At 55.4% G+C, this 12,897-nt stretch overlaps 1 protein-coding gene across 2 annotated transcripts in view; it reads right to left on the minus strand.

Annotated features, from left to right (window-relative positions):
• Positions 1 to 3,239, minus strand: part of GRIK3 (glutamate ionotropic receptor kainate type subunit 3) — a 110,960-nt gene extending 107,721 nt beyond the window's left edge. Inside the window, exon 1 of one of the 2 annotated variants that reach the window (XM_040534833.1) lies at positions 3,125 to 3,239. In XM_040534833.1, coding sequence (XP_040390767.1) covers positions 3,125 to 3,239 — 115 coding nt within the window. The remainder of the gene's footprint in view (positions 1 to 3,124) is intronic. The other variant, XM_040534834.1, reaches the window with a different exon arrangement.
• Between the last annotated feature and the right edge of the window lie 9,658 nt (positions 3,240 to 12,897).

A 12,897-nucleotide genomic window follows, 5' to 3' on the forward strand; every position in this document is an offset into this window, starting at 1 on the left:
TGTAAACGCAGAGTAACTCCGCTCCTGTCCTTACTTAGCCGTCTTTATACTAGGATAACACAGCGCCAGACCGAGCACCGGGAGCATGCCGCAGACCTAGGTGCTGAGTTCCGATCCGGCGTTCTCAAATATTTAGCAGATTGCATAATAATTAAACAGCTGTTGAGCAAGCTTCAGACGCAAACTCCTACTTATTAGCCAAAAAAAAAAAAATCCAGCAATGAGGCATAGGTTTTCTTTGTACGTGTAGATTATGTTTAGATGTGTAGATTAAATATTTATATTTTACTTCTGAGAAAAAGGGTGCTCTTGGCTTTTCCTTTCCTTTCTTAGTTATCTCTTGCAGAAAAAAAACGCCACTGTATTTATTTTAATAGTCAGCTTCACAGAGAAAAAGGGCGCTTTGAAAAGTTACCTGTTTTCCCTCTGCTTTAATTTGCCATTTTAAAACAATTCTCATGCAATTGTTCCCGCTTCTTGGCAGAACCTAATAATTAAACGAATTACGTGAAAGCCAGGGCAGCTTTGCACAAATTATTGGGGGGGGGGGGGACAAAGCTGCAATTTCCCTGCCAGCTGAGAGAGAGGTCAGAATTATTCCAGCTGTAGCCGAGAGCTCAGGTGAACACAGAGCTCCCTGCAGCCCCACCGAGAGCTTCCCCCCAACTTTTAGGTCCCCTGCTCTCCCTCCCGACGAGGGACGGCGTCCTCAGGGGCTGAATTTGCCGTCGTTTCTCCGAGACGAAGCGAGGCCGCGCTGCAGCACCCGCCTGATCCCGGGGCAGGGCTGGCGGCAGTGTCAGCGCTGAGCGCTCCTCTGTCCGTCCCTGCGACTGCCTTGAGCCCTGCCCAGACCATCCGGCTGCAGGACAAGGGAGGCTGAACAGAGCCTCGGGGGTCCTCCTGGCCCCCAACGCCCCCCTCGAGCCGTGGTGGTGCTCGCAGGGGTCTTGGCACCGCCAGTCTTGACTTCACCCTGTCCCCCTCCGAGCGCCCGCTTGCTCCGCAGCCCCGCGCCCCCCTCCTGCAGCGCCAGGCCCACTGGGGCCACACCGAAAGCAGACACAGCCCCGCTCCCCTTCCCCATGGGTGCTCTCCTTCCTCCCGCCCTCCTGCCCTACAGAAACCCCACTGACACCAAGCCCCCCGGGGGCTCGGCTGCCTGGGAGCACGGCCACGGGGTCTCGGTGGGGCCGGCAGCGCCGGCTGGGTGACAGAGCGGGGGGACCGCGGGGACGCCTCCGTCCCCTGCTTGCACGGCGCTGCTGCGGCACCCCGGCCCTGGCAGCGGGGGCTTTTGGGGGAGCAGAGGGGGGGTCTGTCACCCAAAATGCTTCCACCAGCCCCCGCGTCTGGCCAAGCACAGTGACCAGCTGGGCGCCGCGGGAAGTTGGGCAGCCCCGGGGTCCCCACGGGCAGGTCTGGCCGCGATCGGTGGTGCTGCAGCGCGCACAGCACCGCGTCTGCGGGCAAAGCACCCCAGACAGAAGCCCGCGGGGAGCAGATGGTCACCCTGCGGGGCTCGGGCCCTCGTCCGTGAGCTGCTCTGGGCCACGCGCCCCCTCGGAGCCCTCCTAAGGGTGACGGCACCTCGCCAGCCAGCAGCTGCCCTGCAGGCTCTGTTTTCTCTTCCTGCCTTTCCCTGGGCTGCCGTGTAGTTGCACCGGGATAAATCAGGTCTGTTTTTTCCCTCAAGCATACTCAGACATCTCTCCGTTTTCTACTTGTTTCCCTGGCTTGGGATTTGCTCCCCGAGCAGGCAGGTAAAGCCGTCCTCGGTGTTTCTGGGCAGGCAGCAAATCCCCGGGAACGCGCGCTGCTGGCGAGGTGCAGGGGCTGGAGCTGGAAATCAGACTTTCTTTACGTGACACACTTAAGAATCTACTTTAATTAGAGAAAAGAAAGATCGCAGACTCTTTCCCGAGCTGTTATCTGTGCAATTACTTTATGTAACATTATTAAAAATTAAATTTTTCCCAGAACCTCAGCAATTTAATGAAAAACGCCTGGCCCCCAGCAGCGGCTGCGGCAAAGGCAGCCGCTGGCACCCTCCTGCTGCGGGGCTCCGCGCCTCGGCCCCCAGCGCTGCCCGAGCCTCGTGCTGGGCGCACGGACCTCACGGTGGGACCCCATGGCCGGGGGCTGCTCCTGGCCCTGCACCTCTGCTCAGCACTCCTGTTACAGCAGCCTCGACACCTCTCGCACAGCCGCACAGCACGCTCCTTGCACTGGCACAGCATCCCCTTCTCCGGGGCACAGTACCCCCCTTCCTGAGGGCACAGCACCCTCCTTCTCTGCGGCATGGCACCCCCTTCTCCAGGGCACAGCACCCCCATCTCTGGGGCACAGCACCCCCTTCTCCGGGAGGACAGCACCCCCTTCTCTGTGGCATGGCACCCCCTTCTCTGTGGCACAACATCCCCATCTCAGGGGCACAGCACCCTCTTCTCCAGGGCACAGCATCCCCCTGTCCAGGCGCACAGCACCCCTTTCCCTGGGAGCACAGCATCCCCGTGTCCAGCAGCACAGCACCCCTTTCTCCGGGGGCACAGCATCCCCTTCTCCAAAGCACAGCACCCCCTTCTCCAGGGGCACAGTACCCCCTTCTTGAGGGCACAGCACCCTCTTCTCGGGGACACAGCACCCCCTTCTCCAAAGCACAGCACTCCTTTCTCCATGGGCACAGCATCCCCCCATCCAGGCGCACAGCACCCCTTTCCCTGGGAGCACAGCATCCCCGTGTCCAGCAGCACAGCACCCCTTTCTCGGGGGGCACAGCACCCCATTCTCGCACCGGGCTCAGCACCCCGTCTCCGGGAGCTCCGCACCCCCTCTCCAGGAGCCCCCAGCCCTCCTCTCCCCATTCCCAGCTCCCTCCCCAGCCTTCCACCCCTCGCCCCCTGCCAGGGGCCGCCCCCCCCCCTCCGGCCACCCCACTCTGCTCCGGGCACCGGGGGGCTGCCCCCCGTGTCCCCCTGTGTCCCCGTGTCCCCCCCCGTCCCTTCCCCGTCCCCCCCCCCCCCCATCCCGGGGGTCCCATCCCGGGGCTCGCCCCGCTCCTATCCCCGCTCCCCGCTCCCCCCAGCCGGGCCGCAGCCCCCCAGCTCCCCCCGGCGCCCCTTACCGATCCGGATGACATGCGGCATCCCCTGCGAGCCCTGGCCCCAGAAGCCGCCGAGCAGGAGCGCAGCGCAGTACTCCCAGAGCACGCCGCCCAGAGCCGCCCAGAGCCGGGGCATCGTCGGGGGGGGACTGGGGCGGGGGGGGGGGGGGGGGATGGGGCTCGGCCCTACGGCCCCAGGGGCAGCGGGGCGGGGGGCTCCGGCCCGGGGCTCATCGTAGGGCGCCCGTCCCGCCGGGGCCGGGGCCGGTGCCGGTGGCGGTCGGGAGGCACCTGCGGAGCCGGGGCTGCCGGTGCGGTGCGGAGCGGCTCTGTCCCCTCCTACCGCTGCTGCGCGCAGCTCGCACAAAGCCCCGGCGCGGAGCGTGCACACGCGGGCACACACACACACACACGCACGCACACACACACACACAGACACGCACGCACACATACACAGACACGCGCGCACACAGGCACACGTACACGCGCGCACACGCGCGCACCCGCACCGATGCGCTCAGCGCTTGCTCCGCGCCACAGCAGCTCGGGGGGACACGGGACACGAGGGGGACACAGGGGACACGGGACACAGAGGGGACGTGGGACAGACACGGGGGACGCGGGACACAGGGGGGCACAGGACACACAGGAGATAGAGGACACAGGACAGACCCGGGGGACGTGGGATGAACACGGGACACAGGACACAGAAGGGACACAGGACACAGAGGCGACATGGGTCACAGGGGACGCGGGTCACAGGGAACACGGGGCAGACATGGGATGGACACAGGGGTGGCTCCAACCCACCCCAATGGCTCCCCCCGAGCCCCGGCCACCCCACCGTGCCGGTGTCCCCCAAGGTCCCCGCTGTCCCCTGTGTCCTGGGAATCCCCCTCTCTCCTGTGTCCCCACAGCTCCTGGTGTCCCGCGTGTCCCCTGCGTCCCCAGTGGCAGGTGCAGGGCGAGGTGAGGTGGTGGGGCTGGGGGCTTGGACCAGTGGGGCTGGGAGCTGGGGGGTGCGGGGGGCCTGGGGATGGTTTTATTTGGTGCCCGTGGGCTGTCACTGCCAAGTGTAATGACCTCGGTGACGGAGACAAAGCACTGCGAAGGCACCGGGTAAGTAGGCTGCTTTGTCGACTTGCTGGGCTAGGCTAGGGGCGAATTTATTTTTTCTCATTTAAATAATTTGATCTATTCCATCATTTCCAATCGCTCCCATTTGCCAGCTGTCTGCTAACTACATCGCCTGGAACATCTGAAGAGCAAATCTTTAATTTTCTTACAAACATACTATTAGTCCGTATCTGTTCATCCTTTTAATTTTCCTTGTCCTTCTCGTTCCTCGGCAGCAAGCTCGGAGCGCTCCGCGCCGTAAGAAAAGCAAATCTCTGTCCTGTCTGCGGGCGGCTCACCCCGGGCTGGCGTCGCATCGCCCGGCTGGGGTGCCTCTGATGAGCTGGAGGAGGGGATGCATGCAAATCGCTGTGGTCTGAAAGTCAAAGCAAAACTCACGGGGTTTGCATTTGACGGGAGCAGACGCAGCACGCCGAGGAGGCACCCGCGCCGCGGGGACACCCGGTGCGCCCGTCACCGCGGCGTCTGGTCCGTGCGCTGGGGAGGGAGCTTGGGCAGGGCGGCTGCTGCCTGCTGCGATCACGGAGCCCCAGGGAAAGGCTTTGAGAGGCTCAGGGGGAGCATCCCAGAGCATGCTGGCCCCCCTCTCCCAGAAACCCAGCAGTGCCTCCCCAGGGCTTCACTCGTGCTTCCTTTGGGGCAGGGGAAGGCACCCCACAGCGTGACCTTGGCTCTCTGCTTTATTTCGCCGTGGAGGGGATTTTTCTTGCTCCTCCCTAAGAGCCGAGCCAGAGAGGCAAAGGCACTGCTTAACGCCTTCAAAGCCCTGTGCAAATGTCCAGCCTCCGAGGAGCTCCAGGGCTGTTGTTCCTGGGGGCAGCCCAGGCTCCGACTGCCAGCAGGAAATCTCCATGCCCAAATCGGAGTTAGCAAAAAGGGAGCCTCATGTTAAGGGCAGTTTTATCTCTCAGGGCACCAAAAAGGATAAGATTCAGCAAAAGTGCATGCAAGGAATTTTCTTTACTTATTGCTTAAATGAAGGACAGCTGTTGCAGGGGAATTATTAGAAAATTAAATGTCACAATCTGGTAAATCTTTGCACCTGGAGATAAAAAATAATCCAGTGGGAGGAAGAGGGTAGAGAGGGCTGTTACTCTCTTACTCTTTTTAGAGGCTGTGCATCGACAACAGTTTGCTTTTCAGTAACTCAGGACAAGAAGTTCTGATTTTGTAAACTTCAAATTAAGAAGTTGCTAGGATGATGTATTCCGCTCATTAGCGACGAGGTGCTGCTGCTTGCTGGTGCCAGGCGCTAATAAGGCTCTGACTTCTGCTTTGGCTTCTGGATTCTGCTGCAGGAACAGCAAAGGGTGCGTTGCATATTGTTGTACTTGATTAGCATCCGATGGGTGTATGGGAGCCGTGAATACTGCTCGATGTGTGGGTCAGGGAGCACAATCTGTGCTGCTAAGGGCAGGGCAAGCAGGATCAGTCACCAGAAGCTGTTTGGCGAAGCAGACACGAGGCAGGGGTGCGCTCTGCCCTGTCCTGGGGCTTGCATGCCCTTCCCTTCCCTAAGAACCCGAGCAGTGATGCAGCGCTGCCCATCCTGCCCCCCTCGTGGTGCTGAGCTCCCACATTACCCCCAGCCTCAGCAGCACCCAGCTGCCTTCCAGGGCGATCTCAGGGCTGCACCAGAAGTGATGGAAATGGGGCAATTTGAAGCTAAAGCTACCAGGTGTTGTGCCATAGTTGCCTTAGGGTTTTTTTCTCCCCCCCCCCCCCCCCCCCTTTTTTTGTCACCCCCCTGTGAGTAATGATCTTTATCAGTTAGGCCACGTTTCTCCATCAGCTGTGGTGGGGTTACATCATTATCCTATAATTAAAGCATGACAAAATGGATGTGACAAAGGACAGCGGGTCTGGGAAATGAATGGAGCAGCTCCTGGGGACAGGGCTCCAGCCTGGTGCTGCTGCTGGGGTTTTGTGTGTGCTGTGGGGTCGGGGTGGTCCTTGGCCCTACAGAGGGCGGGGGGCTCAAGGGTGAGGGTACAAACCTTGTAGAGGTTAAAGTTGGGGCCGTTTGCAGCCGTCTGTGCTGGTGCTCTGCTGAAGGGCAATGAGACACAGCAGAAGGGCTCTGGTGTTCTTTTATGATTCCCTGTTGTGTTGCTAAAAATACGATGTGTTTGTCCAGCTCCCAGCTGATGCACAAGTGGCTTTCGTGTGGTGATTCATCATTTCATAGTATATTTGTTACCAGTTAGTGTGAATTCTTTGTTATAAATACAACTTCCAATTGTAGGGGTGCCACTTACGCTATAGGACCGTTTGGTTACTCCAAGTTAGGGAGGTATTGAGATACGTTAGGATTTTCATGCTGCCTTCTTTGCAGTGACTGCCTGTGGTATTTACAGCTCTGTTTCCCACGCGTGTAGGATACTGAAGTGTGCTTTACACTTCCTATATGCATAAAGCCTCAGTTCTCTCGCCCCTAAATAAAGCTGTAGGTTTGTGGATGTTCTAAAGCTGATGAATTTAATGTAAGGCTTCTCGCTTCTGAGCATGAAAGGGAACCGCTTGCAGAAGTAGAAAAAGAAGTTGAAATAATTTCGTCTATGTCTAGGGGAGAATACTGGTTGACTAAGGACTTCTCCAAATCAGATCTGTGCTTAAGAGGACGTATGAGCCTCAGAGAGAGACGTAAGCGTTTCTATAGCTCTGACAATTTTCCATACTAATGAAGAAAAAGAGGCTTCTTTTTCTTTAATGGCACCTAAACGGGTTCATTTGAATTAGCTGCATCCACATGTATTTTGTTTAGATTTATGTGCATCCAGTGTAATACAACTACAATCAATGTGAGTTATGAGGCCCAGCGCTCGCATTACTGAGATTCATGTGCCGAAGTCGTCTCCTAAAATACCGGGAGTAAACACAGGGGCTGGCAGACGCGCATTTCTGGGGCTTGGGTGCCCTCTACTGAAATGTTCTCCACTATCCCTTAGCTCGGACACCTCGCAGCTTGATTGATGGGCTGCTGAACGAGCCCCAAGACTGCGCTTCGCGAGTTCACCCGTCAGGGAAAAATTGCTCCTCTTCCTCTCATCTTAGCATACGCTCACTTCTCTCCTACCTCTCTGGTTTTCGTTCTGGCTCCTGCAGCTCTGTACATGCAGTAATGGATGTATTTCTGAGTGGTGAGCTCAGATACACGAGGCTTCCTTCCGCAGCAGTCCCCTGGGGAGCTGTAGATGCGCGGAGAGGTGCCGAGGACCACATTGGGGAGAATCGGGTGCTGCCTGGGACAGCTCGTGCTGGTGCTGTGGCCAGAGCGAGCCCATGGCAAGCAGCTGGGTGACAGTGCCCATGCTGCTGGGGCTCCTGTGAAAGCAGACAGCAAGAAACCACTTCGTCCCTCACAAACCAATTTCAGTGCTAACTTTATCCCTCTGAGGAGATGGGGGAGAGGGAAATCCTCACTTGCAGTGGGGGAGCTCGGTGCGTCCCTGTTGGGGCAGGCTCTTGCTGCCCCGCTCTGCCTTTCCTGCCCCAGAAGGCTTAGGAAAATGCTAGAAGCAGACAGACGAGACTTCAAACCAAAGGGTGCTTTGAAAGTCTGTGGATTTCTCACTTCTTAGATTTTTTATCTGGCCTATTCTCTGTAAATAACTTTATGCAAGTTTGCCAGGAAAGCACATCTTGCGGCACGCTCCGCTCCGTGCAGCCGCTGGGCAGGTGGAGTGGACGCTGAAAGGGAGGGAAATGTTTTTTTTCCCCCAATCTGTGTTAGAGAATAATGCTCCTAGCAGAATTGTTGCTGTGCTACACTGCATATATTTGTGTTGGAACACACTGTGGTGTAATAGCTGGTTTGAAATGTATCCAGTTCTGCTGAATATATTATCGTGGAAGTCAGGCAAACACTGGGGGAATGTGAGCTCCTGTCAAACCCGAGATCAGAAGCTGGGAAGGAGAAGGGCGTTGACACCTGCTGCTGTGCTCCGTTAATTTTACATGGGTGTTCGCGGGGAGCCGACGCTGCAGGGAAAACGCCGACAAGAGCCCGGTGTGTGGCCGGCACGTCTCCGGGGATCAAAAACCTTGTCACCGCCGCTCGGCGACGCAGCTGGTGCCGGGGCTGCCCCGGTCCCGGGGGGGCTCCTCTCCGTGATGGAGCTGGTCCTGGGTGGGCAGGAGGTGGGGACCCGTGTGTCCTTTGCTCGGTGCTGCTCGTGTCCCGGCTGCTTTGCTGTGTCCTTTCCAGGGGCGCTGGGAAGCCCAGCGAGCAGCCACTGATGCAGCCACAATGCTGGGGATGTGTGCCAGGCTTTGTCACCTGGGGCTGGCTTAATTACACCTGAGAGGCACCCTTTGAATAAGAAAATAATAATTGGGGCAGGAAGAGATCTTGGGTTTGTTTCAATTACACATCTGAAGGGCTGTGGCCTGTACCTGCGTAAAGCTCCAGGCAGGAGCCCTGCGGCATGGTGCCATGTAGCACAGAGCTGGCTCCCCCATCAGCAGTTGTTTTTCTTTGGCAAAGTTATCGGAAGCAGCATAAATTTGGGGCTCAGTGTTCCTGGAGCCACAGAGGTGCTGGGAGCAAGGGAGGAGCTGCCTGGGCACCCCAGTGTCCGAGCACCCGGGGCCGCGCAGCAGCAGGCGGGGTTGTGAAATTGTAGCGTGTCTTACAGGCTGAAAAGGGCAACGGGGAACAAATGAGTAAGTAAGACCAGTGTAAATTATTATCTTTATCCCAGCACCTGACTGTTTTGGACAGTCAGCTCTGTCAAGCGCTCCTCTTCCTGCACTACAATATAATCTTTTGGACTAGGCTGAGTGGAGATGCACATCCATGCCAAATGGTCTTCGCCTGCATTTTTTGTCCTCTTTCTGCAGAGGTAGGAAATCATCTTTTTTTTTTTTCCTTAAAAAAAAAAATCCCTATCTTTAGGATTGGTGGGAGAAGCCATTTGTGAATGATGGGTGTAAATTATGCCTGCTTAGTCAGACAAGAAAATTAGAGACTGCAGAATTAGACTCTGCTTGCAATTATCTTTACATGGAACTGGTTTACAGAAAAGAAAAAAAATTGGTATGCTCCTTGGCTTTCTGATAAATTCGCCAGCGGTTTATTTTTGGGCTGTCAACATCGAGGTGTGTCCCCTTGCCTGAAGCCCGGGCAGGATCTCCTCGGTTCCTCGTGCGGCGGCGCAGCAGAAGGTTGGTCACCTGCCAGTGGCCAGGGCCCTTTGCTCCCCACGTGCCTAATTACCCGTGCGAAGATGCAGAATGAGCTGCTAATACCTTTTTTTTTTTTTTTTTCCCCACCACACATGCAAAGGCCAAGGAAAGAGCATGTTGTTTCAGATGCCTGTTCAGATCAGACGTTGGTGGAATTATGCTGGGAATTAATTTGGCCAGCTGCAGCCTCTCCATGTTTCCCAGTCCCCTGACAAACTCAGGCCTGCTTCCAATTCGCACTGAACTTCTCTGGGTGTGCTGGAACAAGGGAAAAAGCTTAAATGTCGGGCGGGGAAGCTGTGCCTGCATCTGGCCTTACCTATACAGAACCAAACGAGGCAGGGCTGGGCATCGCTGCTCAGTGGGGACCTGATGTGGGGCATGGGGTGGGATGCTTGGGGGAAAACGGCCTTCCCGGGGGCACCGGCCATGGGGAAAAATGCTCCTCCGGACACGATGGTGCAGATGGAGGCAGTCAGGGAGGGAAAAAAAACCTGCACCAGCTGCCAGCAGCAGCACTCAGCTCCTAACTTGGCTCGCCAGCTGCGAGGAGATGTCTGTGCCGGTCCCTGCAGCAAAGGTTTCAGGTGGGCTCCCCTTAAAGCTGGTGCAGAGCCATTGCACCAGCTAAATGCTTGTTGTTCGTGCCCGTCAGTGCCTGGGCACGGGGTTAATTTTGGTGCTTTTCAGCTTAGCAAGCAATAAAGTCTCCTGTTTTATCCTGCTTGAAGGGAGCTTGTGGTGTGCGTGGAGTGAAGGGGGAGCGTGGGAGGCTTCTTGCGCACCCTGCGGCCCTCCTTGCAGGAAGGGAGGAACGCTCTGCTGTTACTTCTTCAAATCCGATGTTTATGTGGTATTTTGGAAGTGTTAAGAAAACAGAAAATGAAAAAAGATAGCAAACGCATTGCGTTTTGAAATAGGACTGGTAAGATGCGCTCTGGTTTCCCCAGTTCCTCCGAGCTACCCCAGGGGCTGGGGTGGATGGGTGGATGGACGTGTCCAGGGATAGATGCGTGTGTTGGGGTGGCGTGCATGGCACAGCACCCCTCTTTTGAGTGCCTCTGGTGACTGCCACCTTCACCCCGAGTGAGGAGCTGAGAGTTAGTGTGCCTTGAGCCATGCACTTTGTGCCTCTTTTCTGCACCATTTCTGGAGACCTCCGTTGGCCGTGCAGCAAACGGAGGGCTCAGAATTCTCCTGCAGTTTCCAATTGCTCGGTCTTGTTCGAGCTGTAAGAGCTGGAGGACTAGAGTGATGGAGCTCTGGGATAAAAACCAGGGGCTCTTTTGGCTTGGAAATCCCTTGCTTAAACTTGACCCCTGTTATTTCTACATACCCTTTCTGCTTGATGACGGGACAGAAGGAAAATATTTATAAGTGGGTCTTAGTACAAGTAAAACAGATCTGATGAGGCTTTATTTTAGACAGCATATGCAGAATCTTCCCTGTATTGTATCTGTGCTCCGCACCGCTTCCATTTCATGGTGGGGAACATGACCAGCATATTGAAACCCGACTGGAAAATAAAGAGCCTCTCTTTACAGCCTATTTTCATAATTTTCTATGGGAAGCTTTTGGGTTTTTTTCAAATGCAAAGAGGAAAAAAACAGAACTGTGTCAAGTAAACCAGTGAACATTGGATATTTAAAGTAAGATGTCATATAGAGGAGTACTTCATGTTGGCTTTTCTCAAATGTAAAAAAAAAATGATTAATTCTGCATAACTATTTCTGTTCTGTAAGCATTCGGGGGGGAGGAAGGGGGGGGACGGAACGGACAGGAATAAAGCAAAAGGAAGCATTCTGGATGGGTTTTTTATTAAATCAAAATCTATCCCCCCTGTTTTTGTCCCAGAGGCATGCCAGTGCCTGGTGCTGCCTGCTCCGTCCCGGTGTGGGGAGGCCGGTGGCTGGCAGCAGACAGCGCTGGGCGGCTGCTTTTAATCAATTAGGGCTGAAATAACCCCAAATCCATCAGTTAGCGCTTGTCTGCCTGTCATACCTGGGGGCAATGCGGATGTCAGGCACCTTTATGTTTAGATTGGAAGTGAATGTACATCTTTCCCATAAAGCAATCCCAATTCTAAGGCGGTATTTTGGCACATCTCAGTAAATCTCAGTAAGATGCAGCCTGGGAGTAGGCGAGAGCAGAACGCTGCGGCTCTCCCTGCCAGCGCTGCTCAGCTGCTCACCGCTGGGTGAGGCGGCCCTGGAGAGATGCAATTACATCCCCTCGTGTTAGCAGTTTAAAGATCAAGCAAGGAGTAGTTTGACTAGAGATTAAATATAAAGATACCCATTTATGAATTAGAAAGGAGAAGGAAAAAAACCCTCCGAATAGATTAAAGTCTTGCAGGACTGACTAATCAGGCGCTGGTGAAGCGTGGCCGCCTCGTCTGCTGCTCCGACGGGGCTAAGGACAAGTTTAATATCACTTTACAATACTGAGGCTGCATGAAGAGAAGGGAAAAGTAGCACGCCTGCCAGCTCCAGAGCGGTGCAGGAGAGGGGATGGGGGATGAGCATGAGCCTTGCCTGCTGGTTATGGTGAGAGGAGGCTGGAGCCTCCGTGCAGGTGCTTGTGGTGCTCTCCTGGCTTGGTCCTCCCTGCTGGGAGGCTGTGCTAAAATTCTTGTGCAGGTAAAGATACAAAGGTAAAATTCTTGTGCAAGCCAGCCTTACAGATAGGAAAGGAGAGCTGAGATCCTTGGCGTTCAGTCTGTGCCTCTCTCAAAGTGGCATGGATAGTGCTGAGGCTGTTCTTATTAGTGCTGCATTAAATAGTGCTGTAATAAGTAACTGGGAGTGAGGCATTGCCATCTGCTCCTAGAGGTAATTCTAAGTACATTTTTGGAGTGGTGCTGTTCTGGAAAAAGCCAGAATGCACCTTATTGTGTTTGCTGCTGTTTGCTAGTTAGCTGAAGGCAGCTAATGAGTCATCAAAGCCTTTGGGAAGTGTTCCATGGAGAGGGCTGCTGCTAGCGCGGGTGGCTGCGAAGGCTGGAGGTTCTCCTGGGTTTTGTGGAGCGCCCGCAGATCCTGCTGAGCTGATACTAACGTGCATCAAAGCATAATCCAGTGCTTATTATCGTTTTATAGCCAACTGAAATACTGCAACATAATCCTAGCAGAAGATTACGATCCCTCCTTGAGGCACAGAAGAACAGCAGGAACATCTTTATTTTCAGAGGAGGCTTTGGCAGACTTGGCTCATGCTTGTGTGCCATGGAGATGGGGCTAGAAGATGCCTCGCAGAGCAGGCTGGGGTTCTGATCCCGTCCTTCCTAGGCAATGAGCTGTGGGTATCGGGGAGCCCTTGCAACCCCCCAGCAGAATTGGGTTCTGTGATTACTAAAACATCGGGACTTCTGCTGGTTATCGCGTTGCTCTGTGTTACACTGCTGGGAAAGAGGATCTCGCAGAAGCGGGTGTAGCTCCTGCGAGGTGGGAGCTGCTGTTCACATCGGCAGG

Source organism: Cygnus olor, chromosome 23 (assembly GCF_009769625.2).
Source record: "Cygnus olor isolate bCygOlo1 chromosome 23, bCygOlo1.pri.v2, whole genome shotgun sequence".
In the NCBI taxonomy this organism is placed as follows: Eukaryota; Metazoa; Chordata; class Aves; order Anseriformes; family Anatidae; genus Cygnus; species Cygnus olor.